The sequence below is a fragment of the Telmatherina bonti genome (genome assembly GCF_933228915.1).
Source record: "Telmatherina bonti genome assembly, chromosome: 1".
In the NCBI taxonomy this organism is placed as follows: Eukaryota; Metazoa; Chordata; class Actinopteri; order Atheriniformes; family Telmatherinidae; genus Telmatherina; species Telmatherina bonti.
Window position 1 is genome coordinate 17,483,004 of NC_136619.1, and position 27,368 is coordinate 17,510,371.

Consider the following 27,368-nt stretch of genomic DNA (forward strand, 5'->3'; position numbering starts at 1 on the left):
GAACGCAGTAAAAACAACTACATGCTGTGTGTGGTAACTATAAAAAATACTATGATGTATTTCATACCAAACATGTACTTACATCTTCTGATGCAGCTGTACTTTAGTACGTCTGACTGATAGGAGACCCCAAAGCAGAACCAAAACACTTATGCGACTGTATCTCATCTGGTCGGAGAATGTAGAGGGATTCCCAGTAGAAGCTGGAAATTTGCTGGAGAGCCATGTGGACTGCTATGCTTGAATCACTGTGACCCACTTCTGCATGAGTGACTGAAAATGCATGAACAGAGAACTCTACCGAGCAAAACGATCTCCACATCAGTGACTGTGATAATAACATATAATTGTTTAAGTCTTTGACAGTCTCACTACTGTGATTTCAAACCAGTTTGTTTCCTCTGTCTGTATTTTCACAGTCTGTCATTCATTTCAAAAGACAAGCCTGGATTATGTAAGTATTGTTCTGTAAAGAAAAAGATATTCGCAAATACTTGCAACTATGCAAATGAGGCTTTGTTCTCAAGGCATTTTCTTCCTCCAACAGCTATAAAATTAGATTTGTCTACCTTGTGAGGATGACAGGAGCTGGATGAATGCTTCTGTGGCAAGCCATAGGGGAAGACTTGTGACTATATTTTGCCCAGTGCCTCTCTGAAACCTTGTTATATAATCCCAGAGGTGTAATTTTGCTCATGTGATATTTTATCAACTCTATTAGCAGGCCGGTGTCACTAAATATGACAAGGTGCTGCTACAGGTAAAGTATGGGACAGTGATTATTCTCTCTTCTTCACTTGTTGAGGCAGCAGAAAGAGCAACAAACCAGTAAGCACGTTGTTTTTCAATGACTCGCTGTAATCATACTGAGTTCCATTTGAAGAGAACAGCACACATCTCCCACGGGGGCTTAATGCACTAACATCACTTAATATAACACTGCCCAAACTAAGCCAACAGTCCAAATCTCTTGCAGTGTTCCCGGGATACTGAGATTTTATGTTCAACCCAGCGACATTCGCAAATCCCAGCTGGGACAGGCTGGCTCTACAAGGTGTCACCGTGTATCAGCACTGTTAAGAGTAAAGTTGAAAGAGACGAAACGCACATATTGCAAAATGTGGGATGGCAGCCGCACTCTGGCTCCCTCTCTGCTGATTCAAGCCCTCTGTTTTACAAAAGCAAACTCAATCTCCCTCAGAATGTCATTATAGGGAAATCCATACGGCGAGCGGGCGGAGCAGCCAGATCTGAATCTTATTACGGTGAAATAGTGGCAGGTCTGCTCTGTGGGATGGCTGCAGAAGTGAGAGAGTATGAACTGTGTGTGGATGTGCATGAGTGTGCGTACACTATTGGTCTGTGGCAGCTTTGACAAGCGAGCAGCAGGGCAGCACTGGCAGGTGAAGGCAACGTGAGATTCTGCGAGTTCTCTCGGTGAACGTGTCGCAGGCAGACAGCCAGGCCATCTCTCTTTCACTTAACCCCTTCTCTTTTTTCGTCACCCACCCGCACCTTTCATTCTTCATCTGTTTCCCACTTTCACTCTTTCTAAATATTTTTCTAACTAACTGAACTCCGTCTCCGTGCCTGTTGCATCAACTTCTTTTCCTAAATCCTCTTTAATACTTCCTCACTATTTGCAGCTTCATTCTGTCTCAAAATTGTATTTATCTATCAATCATGCTGCATACTAGCTCCCCCCTTTTGTTTATCCATTTGTAGGGCCACAGTTGTGTTCGCTGCTTCTAATGTGTGTCTTTGTAATCACTTGTGGCTTCACACTGAGAGCTGTGGGCAGAGAGCAGAGGAACAAAAGCAATCACCTACTCAGCAACATGTTACTTCTGCGCTGCGTTAAAGGTGCGTGGGTCATCTTTCAGCTTCACTTCACTGTGTCATGCTGTCAACAGGGGAAAAAGGGTGGAGATGTGTGTGAATCAGTGTGTGAACTGCAGTGTGGATGTCTGCACAATTTGGAATGAGGGATTGTGAGCATCAGAGGGTTGGAGGAAAAAACAGCTAAATGTTTAGATCAGTATCTGTATGCTAGTATGCCAGTATGCTGCGGGGTCCGGCAGGTGGATCAGACACTGTGTGGGTGAATGTGTGTGGGTTTAACAGGATTAGCTCTTTATTGATCAGGAAGACTGTGCTTTATGTCAGGATTTAAATTTTTCTGAGTAAAAATAGCAGCAAGTTAAGTGTTTCCAGTTTTTTTTTTTTTTGTTTTAAATTTTTTTTGAGTATATACATCTTCAGCTGGAAGATTTCTTTTTTCTTTTTTCTTTTTTTTTCAATGTTTCAAATCTTTTTATTTGGAAAAGGTAAATCACGAGCAAGCCTCTTACATGAATTTCATATATAGTTGACATATTCCTTTTCCCCCTTTTTTTTTTCCCCCGTTCCTTTTCCCTCCCCCCCCCCCCTTCTTTCTTCCCCCTTCTCCTTCACCCCTAAATGTGAAAATGGAAAAAGTAAATAAATAAAGTTTCCCTCCTGTTCTCCATTCCCATAGCTATTTTATTAATTTAAAGAATGGGTGCAAAAAGAAAAAAAGGGGAAATAGGCAGGGTGCAAAAGGATACAAAATTCAAAGTACTCAAAAATAACTTTAAAAAATAAAATAAAAGGAAAGAAAAAAGCCCTTGAGGAAACTAAAAAAAAACAAAAAAACAAAAAACAAACAAAAAAAACCCCCTAAAAATAAAAACAACCCCCCTTTCCAGGAGGTAGAGTAGTGGTCGCCAAATCTTTTCATATTGTTCTATTCTATCCTTAGTGGAGTGCCTGATCTTTTCTAAATGAAGTGTATCTGTCAATTCCGTAAACCATCTTTTCAGTGTGGGAACCTTTGTCCCCTTCCAACACATTAAAATTAGCTTCTTAGCTGTAATCAAACCGTAAGACAAAAAAAGTTGCTGAGTTACTCTTAGGGGTCTCATTCTGTCTAAACTGCTCAGAATAATTAGAACAGGCTCAGGTTGTATCTGTACTTCAAGTATTTTAGATAACACATTAAAAATGTCAACCCAATAATCTCGCAGTTTAGGACACAAAACAAAGCTGTGCAATAAATCAGCTTTTGCAAACAGGCATTTATCACATAGGGGTTAAATTTCAGGGAAAATGTTATGTAACTTCATTTTTGAATAGTGAATTCTATGAAGCACTTTAAACTGAATTAGGCGGTGTCTAGCATTTAGAGAGCAGGTATGAACGTATTCTAAGATAGACTTCCAAATATTATCCGTAAATTGTATTCCAAATTCCCGCTCCCACTCAGATTTTATTTTAACCATACTAGGTATACAGAGGTCTTGCAAGCAATCATACAGGATAGATATTGTGTGCTCTGAACCAATGCAACGCTTCACGCAATCATCTAGCTTATCAGAAGACGCATTTTGGAATCCAGGCAGATGTTCCCTTACATATTCCCTGATTTGAAAGTATCTAAAACGGTGAGTCCAAGGTAGGTCGTATTTTCCCCTAAGTTTTTCAAAAGATGCGAAGGTCCCATTAATATAGAGATCCCCAATGTTAACAATCCTTAACTCTTTCCAGGCATTAAAAAATCCATCCATATTCGAAGGCGCAAATGATGGATTCGACGCTATGGGTAATAGAAAGGAGATTTTTCTGAGATTAAAGTACTTCAATACTTGTTTCCATGTTTTAATTATATTGTGTATTATAGGATTGTATCTGTACCATTTTTTGTCAACTGCAACTGGTGAGAGTATAATTGCGCCTATTGAGTAGGGTAGGCAGTCCTCCCTTTCCATCTCCAACCAATCAGGCGACAAAAATGCATCATCTAACCAGAAGGAGAACGAAGGCATACCGCCCAGTAATATGCCATAAAGTTAGGGAGGGCGAGGCCACCATCTGCCTTAGATTTGCACATTTGCTCTTTTTTTTATTCTACGTGCTTTATAATTCCAGATAAATGGTCGAGTAATTGAGTCAAATTTTTTTTTTTAAGTTTTATTTATGAATATTGGTATATTTTGCAGCAGATACAGAAATTGAGGAAGAAAAATCATCTTAATTGCATTAACTCTACCCAGCAGAGAGAGTGGAGGCATTTTCCAAAGCTCTAAACATTTTTTGAGCTTATCAATTAGAGGAATGAAATTGGCATCAAACAAATCAAGTTTTTTTGTAACTAAATTCCTAAATAGGTTAATTTCTCTGCAGTGATTTTCAGCTGGAAGATTTAACTATATCCTTTCTATATTTTTAGTTTAGCCATAGTAGCAATTTATTCATTAATATATATCTCAACAATTCTTTAACAATGATAAAGCAGAAGCATGTCATGCAACTCTTTAGTAATTCCAATAACAGATTCATTTTTACTGTACAGTCCTGTTGACAAAAAAACATTGGATACTATCCTAAATGTATATAGAAACAGAATAGGATAGTTTGCAAATAATCTAAGCCCAGCATTTAATTATCAGTTTGTAGTTTACATGCTTTGATAATTATTGTGATGTTAAATTAAGCTTAATTTATGATTAGCATCATTAAAAAGTTGCAGGTAGTAATTTTGTGTTTGAACAATGCTAAAGAGGTAATAGTTATACATTTAAGAGTTTTTTGTATGTGAAATTTAATTTTAGCAAATTTCAGTAGTTCTGTGGCTCTTCTGTTATATTTTATTTCAACATGACAGATGTTTTCTTTGATTAAAAAAAGGTCTGGACAGGAGTCAGATCTTTTTTTTACCATTCAGCCAATTAAAAGTACTTGTGTTTAACAAGTTATATGTTATACTGTAATACATAAAAATATGTTTAGGCATCATCTTGTTGAAATAAGCAATTCCTTAGCGAGTTAGATTCATCTGTGTGTGAACATAACAAACCTGAGTTACAGCATATTACTAAGTTAACGGTATCTCATACGCTAGGTATCAATGGCACATTTCCTCTTTAGCCTGGAGGATCCATTATCAGTGATTTAGAAGAATTTACATTGTGGTTAAGATCAGGGTAATGAGAACATGTGGTCATTCAAAGTGGCTTTTATGCTTTTTCCCATCCAAATTCTTCTTCTTCTTCTTCTGTTTTTATTGCCATCATAGTGCCTGGATATTACAACAATGCAATACTGGCTCAGCCTTTCCAGGATGCTCTTTTCATACCTAATCATGTCACTGACATGATTTAACCTCAGGATGTACATTGCATCTGTCAATGAGACAAACATGACAACAAAGACATTGTGTCATGGTAGGGGTGTGGACACACAGCAATGTATCATAACATTACAGAAAGGTGACGGCAGCTTACATCGAACACCTTCCAGGGTAATTCTGTGACAAGTCAACCAGAAAACTCTGCAAAAAGCACTGCAATTAGGCTCACAGAGTTGCTGCCTGAGGCTCATCATTCAGCAATCACTGGACAAGTAACCAGGACAAATGAACCGGTTTTATACTACATAAAGAACCGGACAAACAGTGAGAGCAACCCCACTGGGCGATGGCATTTTACTGTTGCTATTCTTATAAAAAAATCCAGTAGTTCCACACATGGGTGCAAGAGTAAGAAGACATAAATGTTGAAACCATATTTCATGAAATTACAAACCAACTCAACGTTGTCACAACTACAGTCTCAAATCATTATGTCATAGATCTGGGTCAATAACTCTCTGACACCGAACCACAGAATCAATAAAAGCCATTAATATTAACTAAGACTGCTGTTGCACTGGATTAACTTCTTCAGGTAGCTGTAAACGGCGGTACATTGCCTTATGGTATGATGTTCTAATAAATAATCTTGACCTTGATAACCAGGGAACAGTTCCTGGCTATTTCTACTGGAGATATTGTTTCAGTCAAGCGGGACCATGTTGTTCAGATGTTGCTGTTTGTCTCAAGTGTATGCACCATCTCACTTCTCCAACAGTGTGTATGCCTAAATACTGAACTGGTAATAACACACGGCTGCAGTGTGTGCAGCTGAACTGTCACAAGAAAACTCTCTAAATCTAATGCAAAAGTTGCATTTATTTATTAGTAAATGTAATAAAACTATATATATATATTATATATGTATATATATATATATATATATATATATATATATATATATATATATATATACATATATATATATATATATATATATATATATATATATATATATAATTCTTTTGATTTTATGTAAGAAACATTTTATTTATAAAACAAGTAGGACAAAAATGCTTTCCACATCAACAATAACTTCTTCAAAGTTACTACAGTAACATACTTGTAATTTTGGTTATAATATGAGAGCATAAATGTTGCACATGTGATATTATCAGACGTCAGTCTTTTTAGTGACATCACTAAATCTATAATGGCATTCAGTGTATCTAATTTTGATGCTACAAATCTGTTAAAAACCTCCATACTTGGCATTTAGCACATTCTCTCAATGTCAGACGTGTAGACTGAACATACCCGGTCAACAACAATCTTTGAAGAACAGGTGGTACATGCAACAAAATCCAGCCCTCCTGCTTTACACTAAATGCAGTTAGTAGGCAGCTTGAGGCAAAATAATCAGTTGTCAATGAGACAATAATGACAAACAGCTGGCCAAACAGGAAACAACTTGTAATGAATAAAATGCACAACTGTCCCCTGAAATATGGATAGTTCAACACAAACATTAGCTTATTCAATGGTTATAAAAACAATTTATCTCCCTGCTCTCTCTCACACACACACACCACACAAGTACCATCACATTTATAAAATGTCTTACCCGATATTTAGATAGGTCGATCCTCAATGAGTTATGCAGCTGGTCCAGCAATTTGACAAATTTCTCCCTCTGTTGGAAAATGAATTATTCAAGTCACAGTCAAAGCACTGTGTATAAAAATTTATAGCACTGCATGGTCTGTGTCTTTCCTTTGTCTGCAGTGATTCATTTATACATCTTGGAACCAAATTTAGTTGTTTAGCTACACCAAAAACTTGGATTGCTGACAAAAATATATTATTTCAGGTCTTTCAACATGAACTTATTAAAAGTTTAAATGGAAAGCAGTGACAGACGTCTGAGATTTAAACTGCATAACGTTCTTCAGAAAAACTGCTGAAAAGTATCTAAAATAGTTATGTCAATAATGTAATGTACACATTTATTCAATAACTTCTCGTCAGACAGCAAGACAATAAAAGATGCACTTACTCCAAAGTTAGAGGCAGCAAAGCGGTCAGAAGCAGAGGCAGTGGTTGTGGTGGTGGTAGTCGTGTGGGCAAAGTAGGCATTTATATTAGCAAGCAGGTTGCTCATCACCGCTGGCACACCAGGACACATGTATTTGGCAGACAGACAAGAGAAATGCCTGCAGAGGAGAATAAATAGTAATCACTCTACAGAAGGCTGCTCACCGAGCAAGACAGTAACACATTATGTCTTTCTGAAGAAAAACACACAGAAGAGTGTTACTACTGCAGCAGAGGAGAGAAGGCAAGAGAACTGAAGACAACTTGATTAGAAAAAAATAAATGAATAATTCAAGTCTCGAATACATAGACATAAAACTTAGTAATATTTTAACATCTTCTCAGAAATATCCCCCATCTTTCTTTGAACAAATGTGTTCACTTGTTTTTATTACATCATTTGTGTATTTCTTTATTTTTTCTCACCTTTAGACTGGTCCTTGTGAAAAGACTTACATGACTGTTCCAGACAATTACCTCTCTTACAAGGGTAAGAACATAAGCAGTCCCACAGCCTCATTCAAGAAATAAGAAACGTGTGTCTGTGTGTGTGCGCGTGTGTGTGTGGGTGGGTGGGTGGGTGAGGGGGGAGGGGTGCATTCGATGACCATAACAAATTATGTTATAAATCAAAGTTGTATAACCAGAACTACAATTTTATGAAGCTCCAGTGTAATTGAAGGAGTACAAAGCAGGAAAGAAGAATCCTTTGTTAGCTAAGAAAGACAAATTTCAAAGAATACCGTTAAAACATTTTTGGAATACAAAACCCAACACAGCATTTTTAAGTGCAATTTCAAATGTTTTTCTGTGACGTGCATTTAAAATATATTTGCTCTGCAAACACTAAATCTCAGCTTTACATGATGCCCAAAAATGACCGCACTCGTTATTAATGCAGGGGAAGGATTTCAACAGGAGACAGGCACAACTAACGTGATGTATTCTGTTTAAATTAATCTAGTTTCCTTTCATTTGCTTTCTTTTGTTGTTTTTTTTTTTTATCTCCGCTGCCTTTTCACTGTGACTTTAGACCTCACACCGTATCTGTGAAGGATGTCAGTCAACCAGGACATGCTGGGTCTGAAGCACTTAACAAACACAGCTGGACTAGATTTTCCCTGGCGACAGGCTCATTCAGTTCTGACTGATGGCTTGGGGAGTCCCAAGCATTTAAACTTCTTGTTGGCTCATTAGCACCTTAAGGTCACGTGTGACTTGTTAGGAGGCATGTCAAGGTGTAAAGGGAGTTTGGCTGCTTGGGAAGAGATCTCAGTATCACACCTTCCTTTTCCATTTGCTGTTGACCAGTTAGAACTTAAGATGAAAATTCACATCTGCTAGACTCGGACCAATTGGGGACTCAGCTCAGTTGTAGTGGGGTTTCATGCAGTTGGGTATTCATGCAGACTGAGATCGCGTTCTCGCTGCACTTTAGTAAAAATAAGCCAAACCATTAGAATATTATATCCCCATTCTCACCAAAGGGGGCACTGCACAAGTATTTAACAAAAAAGAATACAAGACCCGCATATAGAAGAGAACTCTGTTTCTCCACTTGTGAGCTAAATATGGAGCACAAAACTATCACTGTTTTTTTTTTTTTTATAGCTTTGTCTAATGCAAGTATACTGCAGAATAAAAAAAAAAGTATATCGCAGAAATACACTGCAACAATGGGCGCAGTATGAACAACAGACGAGGCAGAGGACCATTGACAAAAATGCTACCCACAATGCAATACTATGTCAAATGCAGGAAGTAATTTTTTTTTTTTTCTTTGTAGCCTGCTTTTTGTATTTGGACTGCTTGAAATGGACCAAGACCTGTGTTTGTAGGCGGACCGAATCGACTTCTTTGATCTGAATCAGAATTCGTTTGGTGCATTCACATTTCCCGAAACGAAGATTTTCCTAGCAAACAGACTAGAATTCAAATCAAAAAGACCGATGTGAATGTGCCCAAAGAAAACAGACTGTCTTATTGCCATGTGTGTTACCTGCGCTGGTTTTATTATGAGCTTTCCTACTTTCAACATGCATTGGCAACAGTGCTGTTCAGAAATAATTAAGCCCTGAAGACGAAACAGCTTGGTTTGAGCAGGAATCCCAGCATGAGTGAAGAGCGGATGCTTTTTAAACACTTGATCTGGCCGGTTCGCAAGTTATGTGGACTACCTCCAACCTAATAACTCAGCATTACTTCAGGTCAACATAAAGTCTCTGCCTTGTCATTCATACAACACAAAAATGACTGCATTATTCCAAACTGTGCGACATGGAAAATTAATAGGTAAGCTATTCTGTGTTTACTTTATTCATTGAGAAAACAGCATCCACCTGGAGTTTCTTATCAGCCGCTGGAGTAAGCGACAGAAAACAAACATCTGGACATATTGAAAGCGTAAATAAAAAAATACCGAAGACCTCAAAGGCAGCAAAAGTAACCTGAGCTCTATACATATAACAATTGCCTTTTGCTCATTCCTCTTATCTGAGGAAAAACAGAGTTCTCTGCACTCTGCAGTTGCATGAACCACAGAATACAAGAGCTGCTACAAGGTTTTCCTAACGGTCTGATCACACCTCAAATTCTAAGCAGAGACACCATCAAAAAACAAAAAGGAATTAAAGTCCTTATCTGCTTTTAGGAGCAAGCTGTAGACGCAGCTTTCCAAAGAGCACTTCTACACTTAGTTTAAATACATTTGTCAGAGGAGTTGGAGAACTAAGCCCAGTTCTTTGCAACAAATATTGTGGTATGTATTCTTTACATTCAACATAGGGAATATTGTGTGGTGGGGAATAAAAAGAAAGAAAAAAAAAAAACATCCCGTAGCACCACATCACCACCTGCGTCCCACTGGACATGCAGCAGTCCACTAGTACCTTCCTATGATGTCCTCTACTGTTTGATTTCATGCTTGTGTTGTTCTCACTGTCATATGAAATTTCCTTTGGATGTAAGAGTCTGCTAATTGACTGTAGAATAGAATAAAATAAAATAAAATATTCGCCCATTTCTCTTTGTATACATAAAAATGAATGCGTGGGCAACATAAATTTGCACACATTTTATTTCCATACAATCCTTCATATTTGAACAATATGTAATCTGAGTAACTCCATAAATATTCTTAAATATTTGATGAGCTGCATTGACCATTGGTCCTGAAAATGTGGGTACTGCGCTTGGAAACAGCCATTTGGAAATGAACATCTTGCTCAGTGAGTCATTGCTTCATAAAGCCACAGAGTTATGTGGAATAATGATTTCAGATTTACTCCCCCTCCTAAATGGAGCCTATGTAGACACACATAAACAGACACACAACCACACTCACACAAACACAAATATGTTCTCATTGGGAGGCCTATTTAATTACTCTGCTTTCAGCCTCTAAATTACCCAGGAGCACTTGGGGTTGGGCGAGCAAAGAAAGGGATGACGGCATCCGTTGAATTCCCATGGTGATTTTAGAGCTGGATCTCTTGTGCCAATTTTCAAGAGGGAAGGAATTGTGTAACCTAATGATGCCCTGCTCTGGTTTTTACCAGCAGGTGAGATGTACTACGCATGTATTCACATATCATATTACAGCCTCAGACAGCTGGGAGAAATGAGAAAAGAAGGATGAGAAACGAGGCCAGAGAGTCAGGGGTAGGAGGTGTATGGTATGATGGACTTAGATGGACACAGCAAGAGGGAGTGTATGTTGGCTATTGTTTGGGAAGGTACAGGAGGGAAAGTGTGTCCTCACAACTGCTTTGATTTATGCAGCCATCATGTCAGGAGTGACTGGGAGTCAAGGCTCTATGATGAAAAAAATGTGGAAAGGTAAGGCCTTTCATAAATTCCTGATGAAGCATAATAAGCGCTGATATGAGAAATGCCAAGCTCAAACAAGGTCCAAGCCTAAAGCATTAACTCCAGCTGATAAAGCTGGTAATAAGGCCACTTACTGCTTCGCTTGTCTGCACTCCAATATCCACCCCCCGAATCTCTCATATGCACTGCACTGGCATACTAAAACAACAAACCAACATCCAGCAACTCGAAACAATTTGCAGAACTGAAACCCTCAAATGTGTCAATAATAATCATGATATAGTCAAGTTATTGTTTCAATGATTGCACTTATTTCTTGTGTGGACCATGTTAAATGGTCGTTGATGCAACATGTCTGGGATGTTGATGAATTAGAAACTGTTAAATGCAACTTTGTGGGGCTAACTGGAAAGCCAATGACATGATGGCACTACAGGGAAAACAGGAATTGATAGATGAGCTGCTGTGGGGAAAATCAAATAGCTTGGACTCTAATGGAAAACAGATTCATCTAAAAAGCAGAAACAAGCAAAAGTAGTAAAGAAAAAACAACATCTTTAATCTCTTTTTGTTGCAAAATGATTATTTCTTTTGTCTCAAATTTATGGTTTAAAGGCAAATAAATGTTCAACTTTTTTTTAAAGTTTTGCTTAATCTTACCATGCAAATTCACAAGTTTTCAATTCATATAATAAGCAGATTTAATGAAAGTGTGATTTTCAATTTTGAGTTGAGCCCTCCATTCAACTTGCCAACACAATCTGTGTGTGATTATAGTCTTAGCCTGCTTCTGGGACAGCCAAACAAGTACAACATTCTCAGGTGGTAGAGAACTCAAAAGGTGCATTTTGGTGATGAGGTTTTTAAACAACAGCTCAACCTGAGCTCAAAATGACAATGCAAAGATCTTCAGTACATTATCATAGATCATAAAATTCAACAAAAGCCAATAAATGAGCAACAAGAGTTAATAGGTGCAAAGAAAAGTTCCTGTTTGTTTCATATTTTACGGAGACATCTATATTTGAATTCTTTCAGATAAGTTGCCAAATTGTATTGTGATTGTAAGAAATTATTGGTGGGAAATTACAAAGGAGGGCAGTGAACACAAATGACCCCTTGTTTTTAAGTATGATAAAATAAAAAATAAAAAAAAAGTTAAAGAAAAACTGCCTTTACAGTTAAAACTCTCTACAAGTGCCAACATAAAACCATGCTAGAACCAATAATATGAGTTATGCCTGTGCAAGATTGTTGTGACCACCTTGCCTATCCTAGGTTTATTGGATTGTTGGTTATGTTTGCCCTCAGAAAATAACATTGCATACTTGATTTAGCGGCCTTAAACCCTATCTATAGTGCTGTCAGTCTCACTTGTTCTGTAATGATTCAAGTACTAGCCTCCTTTTTTGTTTCAGTGTTTCTCGTTTATATTCTTCACATTTTGTTGGATTGTCCCTTCTGACTTGTGGTTAAACATCAGTGATGTAACAATGACAACAGACAAAATGGCTTATAAAAGATGGGTCATATTTTGTAAATGTAACACAGTTTATTCAGCATCAAACATAAGATATGACAGATGTGTCTTTTGACTGCATCTGCAGGATGATTCAAGTCCTAAACCTGAAACTGCAGCAGTTACTGGTGAACTATAAGACAAATAAATGCATACATGATCCCAACTCCTGCAGTGTTAACCATTTTTATACACTGTAATGCTTACTAGCATTGCATGCCTATGATCAATATTTAATTCAAACTTTGATTCAAACTTTTCAAGTAGGGTTTTTGTATGTAATTGAGTGTGTGCATGGATGTGTATGACTCGGTGTGCGCATGTGGAGGGGAACAAAGAAATAGACATTTACAGATGGAAAGGGTCACAGTGGATCAGAGAGACAGCCAAAGAAGAAAACAAGTGCCTGTTTATGTGTGTCCATGATCAATGTGACCAAGGCTGGTAAAGAGTTTTCTCCAGCAGACCAACAACTAATCAATCAGACGGAGGAACTCAATCGTCTTCCAAGCTCTGATTCTGCTGAGGAGACATCTTTACAACTCCTTTTCTCCTTCTACTCTCCTTCTCTGATTTCCTTCTCTCCTCCACTCTGCCCAATGAGACAATGACAGATTGGTGAGGTAAAAGGCCATAGATCAGGGTGGTACTAACGTCATAGCCTGATAGATGGACTCCACTCCGTATCTCATGGCAAATTCATCCACTATCTCCTGAGACACGTCGTCAAAGTAGACCTTCCATGCATCGTCCCCTTTCACCTGAGGGATCTTCACTACTCCGCTGCTCTTCACCTCGGTCAGGTAGTGGAACAGGTTCTGTTGAGTAGTACATCAGATAAGATGGTAATTTTATGAGATGGTGTACGTTCGCTGAAGATGACCCTTATCGCAGCTGTAGCTGTCTACAAAGATAATGCTTAGCTATTCAAAGGTAAAGACTGAACTGAAGTGAGGAAAAAAATGTGCTCAATGCTGAATCACATTGTTCCTTACCTCATGTAAACAGGTGTACTGGCCATGAGGAGGAGCCACGTTTTCCTCCCCTTTCATCTCAACGCTGATCTTCAATCTGATGGCACCAGATACTGCAGACTTATCCGTTCTTTTATCTGTAACACACATCCAAGATGAAAAAGTCACTTGGGATAAAATGAGGTTATATGAAAATAAATGTCAACTTACAAGCAACATCTACAAATTACAATTTTTATTCCCATGCCACCAGTGAAATGACTGTTTTCTCTGTATTTGATGTTGCTGCAGATGCTGGGTCCTGAGATGGACCATAGATTTGCTCGTCTTCCTCTGCGTTTTAAGATGTAGTGGACAGGGGATGATTAAATTAGTAAAAGTCTGGAATAAAGATGAGAGTCTGTGAGTTTTATAATATTCAGTAATGTTCGGTTCGTAGAAATCTGTCCTTGAAATCTTCATAAAAATAAGACATATGCAGCACTAAGAAATTAAAAGTGCATAGCTTACAGCTATGCATATTCAAATGAAGATTTTCACACAAACACCTTTGAGAGCCGCTAAAATTACAGCCAAACCGTGGAGATTTGAAATGAACCATCTCTATGCACTCTTATTCAGTTCCTCTCTTCTCTGTCAAATGAATGAAATATTACTGAACAGTCAATTGGTCAAGTGACAGGAAAGTGAAATAATAATAACATAACAAAGCAATAGACCGTAGGACTACACATGCAAAAGCCCCATCTGAAGAGTATCTGAAGAGGCTTGGAGAGGAGAGCAGCTGGAGGGGTGGACACCCACAAGCAAAGGCCTGTTTAAACATTCATTGTGGAAATTCAAAAAGGCACAGAACAGCAACAGTGGGCAGGGGTTACTATTACCACAGATTGCTTCCTTTTAGCTAAAGAGGCAAACAAAGGCAACACCCGCCAGTCATAATAGCTGAACAGAAGTGGGAGCTCTCATTATGATGCCTTTCAGCCTCAGGCCGCATTGTGACTTCATCTCATGGTGAAGTCAGTCATCCATTAGAACAGAAACAGCAGAAGACACTCTGTACATGGATGGGATGATAACAATGACCATAGCGGCACTCTTAAAGCTGTAAAATGAATCAAGAAAGTGTATGTAAGGATAGAGAAATGGGCCTATATAATGAGCTTATTCATATGTAAACATCGTCAAACATGAAATTACTGAGATAATTGTTAGAAGGGAAGATATTTATGTTGGGGAAAAATAGATAAAAACTTAATGTTTCTGCAGTTTTACATCTCAGTGTTCTGCTGCTTTAGTCCCTCATATTTGGTCATTTTTTCCCCTGACTTTTTCATCATATAGCAAATTAATTTTTTTAACAGATTTTAATAATCAAAAAAAAAAAATAACATAAATGCACACACTAATAATGTGATGATTTTTTATTGATGCCTAAACACTGATTATGGCTTTTTTCTGTACAAAAGAGTTTTGGTGTTTAAATATTTCACAAAATGCTAAAGTTTTTTGCTATGGGAATGGGAGCACATGAGACAAAAACCACGCCTACCTTGAAAAATTATCAATCGCTCCCACTTTCCCCAAGAAATATCATTCAAATTTTTAAAAATTGTCAAAAAAGAGATTTTGATATTGATTTTAGTCATTGGTTATGTTTTAAGATCATCTCCATTGAAAACATCTCCACTCTAGCATTTGTTAAAAGTCTGGCCCTAAAATGCTTTTCAAACAAGAGTTTTCCTTGTACATACACAAATTATATATCAAAATGGAGGATTTTAACTTGGCTTTGAATAAACCTCAGTTAGAAACAGATGGGACTTATAGAGTTTGAGTTACGGTGTAGTGTCAGAAAGTTTACTTATTCCTCCTATTCAACAGAAACTTGGATTCTCAGAATTAAATACAATTATCTTGTGTTGTTTAACTTACCACCATTTATATTTTGTTCACATTAAGCTAAAATAAATCATGTCCATGTCTTTTTCCAACCACCCTGGCAGTCAGAATCTTTTTTGATAGGACTTTTTGCTTGCGAACAGCAGCTAGTTGTTTATGGGATTTTTTTTTTTTGAGTCCTAACCCAGCTGTGAGCTCTGACTCAGTTGCTGCATTTTCATTATCCCTAGAATTGCAGAAAACCTAAATAGCACAGTAAGAAACTGGTAATGGAAAATGCCTACATTTAGAAAAGGCCGCTCAAATGTTGCTAAAGTTTTACGCTCTCATTAGGTGGTTTTTTAGATGTTTTGATGTGTCACCAAAGTGTAGCGGAAATGCTGGACTGCATTTACAAGTCCCCGACATGACACAGTGTGGTCATGTGACCAGTTCATTTCAGATAAAGATGGTGCAGTATGGATGACCAAAGGAAGTGATGGAACATTTTTTACAAGTGATTGAAGAGAAAAACATAATCCCTGTCCTTGATTGCAAACAACAGCAAAATTCAGAGTTTTGCAGTGAGCTAGAAAGTTACACAATAGAAAAGAGCTTCGATAAGGCATGGCAAATCCTACATGGCTACATGGCTAACCTCAGCTTATTCACTACAACCATTCACTGGAAACACCTGCAAATTGCAGATTTAGTTTGTTAATTTTTTTTTAAACATCACTTTTATTTTGCAAAACACAGCAATGGAAATGTGATTTGTGCTTGTTTATGAGTGGTACTCTGCTGATATTCAGCAGATACAGAATGTCTCTGTCGTTGTAGCAATACCAACGAACAAACCAGAGCAGTTGTGTTTATAAGATTGGAATCATGGACATACTTTCTCTGATACAGTTATATACTGATTCATGGGAGCCGGATGAACAATCCACATTTGTAATTGGTTTATAATTGAAGTCAGCAGTTTTTGCAATGTTTTTGTCCAAATATGTGCGTCACAACGCCTTTTCTCTCATTCTTACACGTCAGGATAGTCCACCAGACTTGGAATGATTGGGGACTTGGCTCAGTTGTAGAGGGGTGTATCCATGCGGACTGAGATCGTGTTCACGTTGCACTCTGGTCAAACGAGTCAAATCTTTTCAATAATGCATCCCTATTCCCAACAAAGGTGGTGCTGTACTAATATCTAACAAAAGAGAGGACAAAACCTGCATTAAGAAGAAAACCCCATTTCCTTCTTTTGCAATCTAAACTTGGAGCAGGAAACAATAGCTGTGTTGTTTTTTAAAATTTTTTCTCATGCAAGTATACTGCAGAACTACACGGCAACAATGAGCGCAGTATGAACAATAAACATGCAGAGGATTCTTATCGCAAGCACTATGTTTTTACCCACAATGCAAAGCTACGCTAAATGCAGGAAGTGACTTTTTTTGTAGTTTGCTTCCTGTATTTAATCTGCCGAGACCTGCGTTTGTAGGCAGACTGAGTTCGCTTCTTTGGTCCGAATCAGATTTGACGCATTCACAACTCCCCAAACAAAGCAGACTTTCTGAGTAAACAGACTCAGATTTAAAGCAAAAAGACTGATGTGAATGTGCCCTTACACGCATGCACATACCATACATCACACTGTAGGTGTCACATGTCAGATAGTCTGTTTACAGAACCACTGTTACAATTCTTAGGACCGTTGCTACATGGCTGCTTAGTCTTTGTAAGATGGCTGCCACACTGGGACGCAGGAAGACGTATGTATCATCCTGACAATATACATCCTGGTATAGTCTGACATTAAAAGGAAACATACCCAGATTGTACCAAACATCCATCTCTCCGCTGAGTGTGCGAACCTCGATGATGGTCTGGCCCAGGAAATCATCTGACTCCCGCTTGAAATGTTGCTTCACCCGAGACTTGATGTCATCGTCTTCATCCCACACACGCACCTTTATGCGGTCAGTAGCATTGTGACATTCGCTGGGAGATAGAAGATGATTGCGCTTGTTCAAAAATGGTCACAACAACATCAACACTTACAGATGCAGCCGCATTTTCAGGGAAAGCCCGTCAGGTTGGGATACTCAGCAGAGCAGAAAGGCAGTCAGATTTCCAACCAAAATCAGACTCATGTACAGTCTGACCTTTCTCCTGGTAACATATGTAAAATAATTCTTGTCAAGATCCAGATGATTGTGTATGAGTTGTGAGTGTCTTGCATTAATATGAAAGAGCCTCAGAAGAACAGCTGGTCTTCATTCACAGTCTCAGTATTTCTATGAGGAGATGAATGATTCACAACAATAACTATGCAGCATTCACATCAAGCATTTATCAGTAACATCTACTTCAAAATGTCCATCGCTGTTGCTTACATGCAGCAGAGCAATGTTCCACAGTAATGACACTGCTAAGCAGAGCAAAGGTGGCCTAAGCACTTCTGATGGGGTCGGACTGTTCGGCTCTAGAATTAAAGCCGACAGATTACATTTAGTTCGAATGACATCTTGGAGTGTGACAACCAGTGAAACAGTATCTGCTGTATTTATTTTAACTAATCCCTTTCAGGGGAAGGCGCTAACTGCTGCTGCACTAGCCCGGGACTCTTTGCCAAGCACACAGTAATGTATCGCTCTATTAATCTACATCCCTGTAGTAATGGGAAAGAGTTTTATCATAGCCACCACAGGAGTCTCTTTGCAGGTGTGGAGCTGTGGTCTGCACATAGAAACATGCAGAAAATCTCAGTAGCATAAGATATTACTGATAACTGACCTGCTCTTTGGGAAGGGACAGAACAACATGTGTACATTAAATCATACTATAATGACAATTAGGAAAATACTTTGACTTTTGCTTGAGATGACTGACCAAAAAGACAAGTGCCAAAAAAGGATAGATGGCAAGAAACTCCCCACTAACCTAAATTAAATACAGAAAAGAAGAAAAATGATATTAACTGCTCTGACTATGATTTAGCTCAAAATGATAAAACCTCCCTGATCCTTTACAGTTTCTCTCCAGTGCATAAAAAGAATGAAGGATTACAGTTAAACAGAAAAAAAAGACATTGGATGGAAAAGATTTGCTGATGCCCTGTGAGTTAAAGCCAGACTTGAGGCAAATTATATTTTTACATCATTTTCTTTGATTCTAACATGTGAACAGTATAAGCAAAGAAGACAGTTTAATATACCTTTGATTTTACCACGTGGGACTGGCCTGAGAGTAAGAAATGATCTATGTTGTGCTTGAGATGAATAACTGGTTACCACTGTGTGTAAACACATTTTATATCCAGGTCTGGACAGCGCTGTGCTGCACTTTCTTTTCTGTCTGGTTCCGGTTTCAGCTCACACTTTCCACTCAACAACATCATCTATTAGGGTAAACATAGCAAAGCTCCCAGGAGATTCAAAGAGACACACATTTAAAAGTGAATCAAATGCTCAAAGCAGTCTCCTGGAAACTTGCTTACAATCTTACATTAGCAGGATAACCTAGCAACCCATTCAAATGGCTGCATTGTTTCAATTGCAGCTGCATAATAAAAAAACTGGAATCTAAACAAAAGATATACAGAGGCGGAGAGGTGACCATGAAAGTTAATGCTGCTTACTGACCAAAGACAGTAACCTGCATTAAAAACTACACTGTTTAGTGGAGCACAGAAAAATAAACTATTATAAAAGCAAAGCATCATAATGGTGGTGCAAAGCTTCCATTCCCAAAATGTTTACAGTGTAGTTTGCCTGTTTGCCAGTTTACTGAGGACTCCTGTTTCTCTGAAACACATCATTTTTAATCTCACCGCAGATTATGAGGTCAAATAATTACAAAGAACTTACAAGTAGAACTTCTCATCCCAAACTGGATTAAGGTTGCCAAAGATGGTCTTTGTCCTACGCTTGGTCTTGCCAACCTGCACTGTGACGTAAGGGTCGCTGGAGCCGGTTTTATCCTTCGCCTGCAAACCCTGTGCACTCATGACTGAACACAGGACAGAGTTGGAGAACAGGATAAGTCATGTAAGCAATGCATATCTGAAAATGTTAAAGATTTTAGGTTCTGTTTTTAACCATAAAATCAGACTTATGCAGAAAATACCATTGCAGATGTAGATATTAATATTTTTATGAGCTGATCATTTTAAAAGTCATGAAGCAGTCAATATTTTGACACTGTTTAATTAAAACAAAACAGGAAAAATTAAAATATGGTTTGTTAAAGATCAAATTTACTGATTTACTTTATTATGGGAATTCTTATCAAGGAAAGTAACACTGCCCACCATGTTACTGGGGATTTCAGTTTCATAAAAAGATTCCAGTGAAGATTGAATAGATTGTGCGCCTCATGTTCAGATTTCTAACCTACACAAATAAGCTGCTTAGATGATTTTTTTCCTGTGCATATTTTTTTTTTTTTTTTGTATTTTGGGCATATTTTTTCCTCCTGGACATAGATTTTTCTGCTCTTTTTAAAACACATAAACTTTACAGCAACCTACACAGGCTCAAGTGAGCTATTTTTGCTGTCGTTGATATAGGCAACTATGCAAATCAAAGCTGTATGACAGAGCCAGTGTTTTGTAACCATGTCGACATGGTTTACTCTTGTTCATGCTTTATTTTTAGACTTAGTTACCAGATGTAAAGTTTCATCACAATTTCAGAGGCCTGTAGATATTTCTGTGCAACTCAGGCTTTGAGTGAAATTCACTTATAAAATATTGCCAGACAAAGGATGCATAATGGATTGAAAATGAACACACAAAGCAGAGCAAGGTTTACTGATCTATTAGTCTTGCCTTTATAACTTATAAGCAATGATTCCAGTCTTGATGGAAAAGGGGAAATATAATATTTGGAATGCTAACAGAAAATTCTCATTCACCCCTTCAATAAAGTACACTTTGGTCCTTATATATAATGACCTGAATAGTTGTTGCTATGTAAAAATAAGTAGTAAAATGAACATCCGGTGCATGCAAAGAACGTAGAAGCAGGAAAGGGTGGATAGACTCAAACAGACTCACTGAGAAACAGATAAAGGAATGATTTAAAATCATTTAATTAAATAGAGAACACTCGAATAAATTTCAAAAGACAATAACACGAGACTATAACAGAACATAAAACCCCCAGATCATGACAAAAACCACAGAGTGACATGTTGTCACGTATGCATATAATTCTTACGGTTGTTCAGACCAAACACGTTTTGAGCGTTTTCGACGCTGGTCACTAAACTGCCACTTTTGTGTCAGACGCCCAAAACGCTCCCAACGTTCCTGACGCGTCTGCCGCTTGTCTGGAGCGAGCAGCAAACGTGGCGGAATAGAGAGGGGGAAAGGCGGAGCTTTTCTTCTGGTCAGTTTGAATGATGGTGGATTCAGTAGAGCGATGGCATGGTTTTATTTAATAAATAAAGCTAGAGAACGTTGTCGTAGGGCAGTGATAGTCACTGTTAATGCAACAAGAGCCGCACTCAGCAGAGAGCCGCCACCCCTCCCAAACAAAGCATTGCTAGGCAACGTATCCTGCTACGTTGCCAAATAAGTAACATTTAGCTTTTTAGCAAGGAATGGTTATCCTAAATATTGCACGGTGTAATCGCATCTCAGCCCCGTGTCTGGGTTCACCACAGAAATCCTCCAGGAGCTGCGAGCTGATCGCTCTGATTGGTTGACGCCCCGCGTCGAGCGGCCAAAGTTCAACTTTGCCCATCTCTGGCATAAAAAAATTTCTTAGATCTTTGGCACATTCCGCGCGAAACGCCAACGCCCCAAACACGACTTGATGCTCAAAATGCTATTGGTCTGAACACACCGTTAAGATCACCTACAGAACTTAGAAATGATAAGTTGGTGTTAGAGTTGGTGAGACTCTCAGACTTTTAAATCATGAAAGTATTTTTAAAAAAACAGATTTTTTTTTTTTTTTTTTTACATGGCAATGGTGCAAAATAAAAAAAAAATTAAATCAAAAGCTATTTTAAAGAAAGAACTGAAGGAAGAAAAAACAGCCTCTTGTCTCTTTGAAGGGAAGCTTTCAATGGATTGTGATGAATCTTAAAGAAAAAGAGTCTTCAGAAAGTACTGGCCGAGTCCACTTGGCTTGCAGAAACTGAGAGCAATGCAGCCAATAAATCACTTTTTTATTGTATATGTGCAGTGTATTCATTATTTATCTCCTAAATCCTGGCTATAGGTAGATTCCATCCCTGTGTGCATGCCCACTATAACAGTGTGTTCATGCTGAGCTGGTAGTTGGCTCCAAACAGAAAGCAGAGATTCAGGATGGTAGGTACAGGGCGGAGACACAGTAGTATTTCACAGCACCATAAAAGGGAAAAAGGACACTGCAGCATTAAATATGCATAAGTGGCAGTCTAAATAATTCAGAGTACATATATATCTTTCAGCTCAATGCTGACAAGTTAGTGGGCAGGCTATAGAGGTTTTGGGGTCTATGACTTGCATGATCCAAAAGTATTCAAAACTAAATGCCACGTGTGTGGGGGAGTCCAAGACACCGGTGTTATGGTTCCGACAAAATGCTTATTGGAATACTAAAATGACATTTAAAATCCCTCCATCACATAATTTTATGTGGTAATTCATTCCGTCACAACAAATAGGCAATTATGTAACAATGATCACACTTTATCTTTGTGCATTATGGTCTATTTTCGATCGCAGGTTTAAGTGTGGTTTCAAAATTATGGGTTTTACTGTGTTATATTAAGTAAACTGAAATCTTTTCTTTTTCATTGTTTATAAAACTCAAACCACACTTAATCCTTTAGTGAGAACACCACTGATCTATCCGTTTTAAATAGTGTTAAAATGGAAAGGATAATTTAAGGAGAGAAAATTAAACTTCCCATTTCAATAAAGTTCTGTATTTGTCTGGGCATAGGACGTCTGTGGCTCCAAATAATCAAGAAAAGAATATCAGAGTGACTAGTAGAGGCTGTCAGGTCAAAATACCATTCAAAAAATTATTGCTTTTGTTTGTTTTGCTTTTTCTGCTGTAATTTCAACTTCAACTAAATGCCAACCTCACTCACTTTTTATTCTCAACTCATTGTTTGCACACTCCAAATCGTTGTTTATGGTTCACTGGTGTAGCCCTATGGTAAAATCAACTGGTAACAGTCACAACACACAAGCAAAATCCCTTTGATTGTTTACAGCATGCTGAAGAAGTGGGAGGCCTGTCCTGAAAGCAAGACTAAAAAGCAAGCATATTCTTAGTCTAGGAGTGCTGTTGTGCCAACACCAGTCTTTTCTTACACAATAAATAATAAAGTAAAGAAATAACATGTCAATAGTCACCTTCCAAAATAGGGCAGTCAATAAGCCTCTGGGGAATTGGCAGAGTGAGCACAGGGTCAAACTTCCTCTATTTTATTGTTTTATTTTCTTCACCTGCACTTCCCACCTTTTTTCCTCTCCTTCCCATCATTTTCCCACTTTCTCTGTCTGTCTTCTCCGTCACTTACCACTGCTTTTTCTCTCTTTTGTATTGACATTGGAAGACGTGCAAGTTGGGCAGTAAACAAGCTGGCCACAGCTGCTGCGAAAAAAAAGGACTGGAGTCCTGCGTAAAGTTACAGTTCTAAGTTCTTCAGCTTCTTTCTGAGTCGTGTTTAGCAGTAATACCAGGGGACTGATCTATAAGATCATTAATTCTGTGATAGCATCTATTCCCTATTTATTGTGCCCCATGTCATACAGCACAAGTCATGGAGAGCTGTGTCTGACAGAGGAGACGATCCTTCAGCAGATGAGTATAAGGTGACTACTGCCAAAGAAAGAGACACATTTATAAAACATTATGAAAAGAAAAGAAGAAATTAAAGAAGAATAAATGCTAAACTTATATAATAGTAATATTTTAAGTAGCAAATACAAAAGTTTATGACAGTAATCCAATTACGGGATCTTTTTATACTGTATGATTTTATTTGTCCTTATCTTTTTCCACATGGATTTTACTTCTTTTCATCAATTCACACACTGTTCTACTGTTTGCTTTCCCATCTCTGCCATTCCTTTATTTCCACATATAAATAAGTATACAGAATTGTGCAATTCTGTATATTTCAAATTAATACTTTTATATTACTCGATAATGATTTTCATGTTGGCCGTTTCTAAAATGTCTTCATTAAGAGCATATGAACACTGGGGGAAAAAAGGTTGTGTTGCAGCAAAGAAAACTAAACCAGTAACCAGGCTACATTTCTTCTGTTATGTAAGCAGAAATGAAAAAAAACCACACCAAATTTGTGCAAATTAAGTTTTTGTCTGCTTCCCTCTCATTAGGAAGGCTGATGAAAAGAAGACAAAGGAGGCAATGCTGGACATGAAAATAATGTAGAAATGAACCAAGAGTAATTATCAAACTCAAGGAACTTACCGTGCTGCATAAAAAGTAAAGAAATACATGAAAGGAAATTTCACAAACTTGTCTGGTTCTCGTTATATAAGCAGTTAGTCTGCCAGTGAGCTAGAAAACTAAATACATAAAGATCTCTGTCAGTAACAGGAGGAACTGTTCATGATGAGGTGTAAGGAATCGTAACCTTTCTTTTGCAGCTCAGATGCTCTTGAGTTGCATATGCAACCAAACCCACAGCTACTTGTAAAAATTAAAAGTGTTATCTAAAATACGCAAAAGTCTAAGTAAATAGATCAGGTAGATAATGTAAAGTTTTTAGTTATGATCCAAAGAATCAATTTCAGTGCCTGTCCCTGATTAAATATGCATTGCAGCGGGTGGTTTAGTGTTAGGAGGTCAATGACCAGGATGACTCAGATTAATTACAAGTAAAAACTAATTAGAATAACAGTATTTGTGATCTGCCATCACCGCTTGCAGTTTTCTTATATTGGGAGTAAAGGGTTAAAGCTTGTGTTTCACAGGTCAACATCCACATGCAGTAAAATCAGAGCATGACTTACGTGTTAACTGATTATTAATGTCAGATAGAATCTGTCAACTATAATCTATCTCCTATTATGATTTGATTTATAATTTAAGTTTGAGGGGCGGTATGAATAATGCATTTTCAGATATCATCAGAAAGCAGGATAACCTGTGATGCTGATTTTGGCAGACCACTTGGAGGTCCCATCCAGCACAGCCTGCTTAGCTGTCTTCAGGTGGGTGGCAAAGTCTTCTTTGGAAATGTGAAACATCTCTTGGATCACCTCAAACACTTCAGGGCGGTTCTTCTCCCTTATCTTCATGCGTTCTTTCATCGCCATGATGATAGTTTGGGTCTTATCTTCTGCTCCATGCTTAGAGCTTTTTTCCACAGCCCCTGAAAAGGACCAGGAGTTTAGCAAACTTCAAATCCAGTGTCCACTGATCAAGTCTTCACTGTGTCACGTTGCTACAATTGTCTCCTGAAACAAATATGTTTAAATTGTGTCTGATGAACACAAAACGTGTTTCATCACCCACCAACTCATTAAATCCAATGTCTGCTAATAGGATTATAATATTTTGTATAAATGTGAGTCTATACAGCAAAAGACACAGATGAGTTGGTTACCCATCAGTATCTGATCAATACATCATGTATCTGCAATGTGTTAATGAGTAAAGATTGACATGTGAAAAGGGTGCATCGCATTTTGAGTTACAGCACATTGTTATGATACTATGAATATTATAAAACAGAATTTTACAACTTCAGACTTTGGTTAATCACCTTAACAATATCAGAGCATTGCCAGGACGATGATATTAAAACATCACATTGTTTTCCCTCTACTGTCCTGTAACAATGAGAGGGCCTGATCGAACGATTGGAAATTGTAATAAATGTGAGTGACTCGTAATGCAGCATAAAATCCCCCCTAAGCAAAGAGAGATTGAGCATAAATTAAATGTACAACACGGCCGCCAAAGTAACATTAAAAGTATTAACATCATTTTTACACACTGTATATATATATATATATATACACACACACACACACACACACATATATATATATATATATATATATATATATATATATATGTGTGTGTGTGTGAGTGTATGTAAGTTGTTTAATTACGCAAAATTCATCGAGTTTAAAAGCTCACTCACAGATGCATACATATATGCATGAAACTGCTTTAAGTTTACTCTAAGTCGCATGTTTGTGAGAGTGCCGATGAGTTAATCTTAACATCAAAGTGTAACTAGATGTGAGAAAATGATGCTTTGCCTGAGGCTGTCAGTGTGTTGAGACAGAAATTAATTTGCTTTCTTACTTTGTAAACAATCTGCATTGAGCAGGTCCTGGCACTTCTCATGGCATTTCACGCCACACTCAGAGCACCGCATCCCCTGACGGGCAATACCCCACAGGAGACCCTCGCACTCATGGCAGTAGGTGGGAGCGGTTGCTGTCCACACCTCAAAATTATGAGGTGTTGTGGATGAGATTGGGTAGATCAGAGCCTGGAGAGTCTTCTTGAAGACATGCAGTTTCTAAAAGAAAGACGGGAAAAAAATTATATGAAAATATGTGAAAAGATACGAAACTTGTTTAACTCTGTTTAAGTAAGATTTTATCAAAAAAATCTGAAATATTATAAAAGGTGCATTCCAAATAAAATGACACTGTCAGCACACTTATGTACTAACTAATTGCAAACTGATCAAAACAAATCTGCTAATTATGTCTGCAGTGTTTTTAAATTTCTTTTTATTTTCGAGCAAGAGATCTAAGAGTTTACATTTTCCAAAAAATAACTTTCTCGTTTCATTATCATTACTAGAGAAGTCAGCCTTGGATTTAGCACCTCTTATGTCCACAGGTTTTGTCTACATTGAGTGTTTTATAGACTAAAGCTCCTTAAACCAAATAATAAAGTCTACAGTAGGCCTGTCTATACTGATCGCTGTGTAAAAGAAGCCTCTTCAAATTGAGCCCTTCACTGCAGCAGTCCTGCCGTCTCGCAGGGCTTACAAACAGGCAAAGACTAGCCAATTCTTGAAAGCAGAATCAATGGATGTTGTAAATAAGGTTTTTAAAAGTGGGCTTTATCCAGATTTAGAAAGAGCAAGAATGACACAGAAAGACAGGGAGATCTATGGCAGTTAAATAAATCTTTAATAAGTACTTTTCTCTACTTCTGAGCACCTTGACCCTCCCCTTTGTTGGCCCCCTGTGTGTTGACTTCATGCTTTAACACCAGAATGGTAACTCTGCACTGTAGCAAAACTATTACACTAGCGAGTACAACACACGCACTTGAAAATATGCACATTTACAGAGATGACAGGACAACAAGGTGTAATGCTGCTGATACAACAAACAGACTACTGAACAATATAGAAACTCCAACGAAACACAGAGGATGATGGAGGGAATCTCCCTTTAATCTGAGGGTGATGAGATGAAGCAAATGTCAGAGACTTATCCGAAATCTACACAAACTAGAATGGGCCGCACCCACAAGTCAGATACTCGCCAATTTAATACTGACCACTGTAATACTCACACAGCCTGTAGGAGGTAAATGAATCAAATTTTCTATGAGCTTTGGAAATCCCAGAGCCATCTCACTCTCAGCTTGCCTCGGTGAGTTGACTGAGATGGTGAATATCTGTTTTCATAGCCTCTATTTTACCAACAAATCGCCCGTTAAGAGTTTCATTGTGCATCTGGAAAACCACATTTTTGAAGCAATAATGAATTTTCATCTTTGCATGAGTGGTATTTTACAATTACTTTCAACACCACAATCTGTTCTGGACTGTTTTTTTTTTCACTGCCTTTCCGTCTCCTCACTTTGCAGCAGCTGTGAGAAGAGTGCTGCATGTGTCAGCCTCATGTGTAACACTGTGAGGTAACCCTGGTGATTTTGTGCAAGACACTGCTAGGACT

General features: G+C 38.0%; 1 protein-coding gene across 1 annotated transcript in view; it reads right to left on the reverse strand.

Moving 5' to 3' along the window:
* unc13c (unc-13 homolog C (C. elegans)) overlaps positions 1-27,368 on the reverse strand; it is a gene marked incomplete at both ends in the record, with an annotated part of 106,411 nt that overhangs the window by 60,448 nt on the left and 18,595 nt on the right. The window contains 8 exons of the mRNA XM_079242494.1: positions 6,774-6,842; positions 7,206-7,362; positions 13,245-13,408; positions 13,586-13,701; positions 17,277-17,446; positions 19,315-19,456; positions 24,575-24,802; positions 25,747-25,966. Coding sequence (XP_079098620.1) covers positions 6,774-6,842; positions 7,206-7,362; positions 13,245-13,408; positions 13,586-13,701; positions 17,277-17,446; positions 19,315-19,456; positions 24,575-24,802; positions 25,747-25,966 — 1,266 coding nt within the window. The remainder of the gene's footprint in view (positions 1-6,773; positions 6,843-7,205; positions 7,363-13,244; positions 13,409-13,585; positions 13,702-17,276; positions 17,447-19,314; positions 19,457-24,574; positions 24,803-25,746; positions 25,967-27,368) is intronic.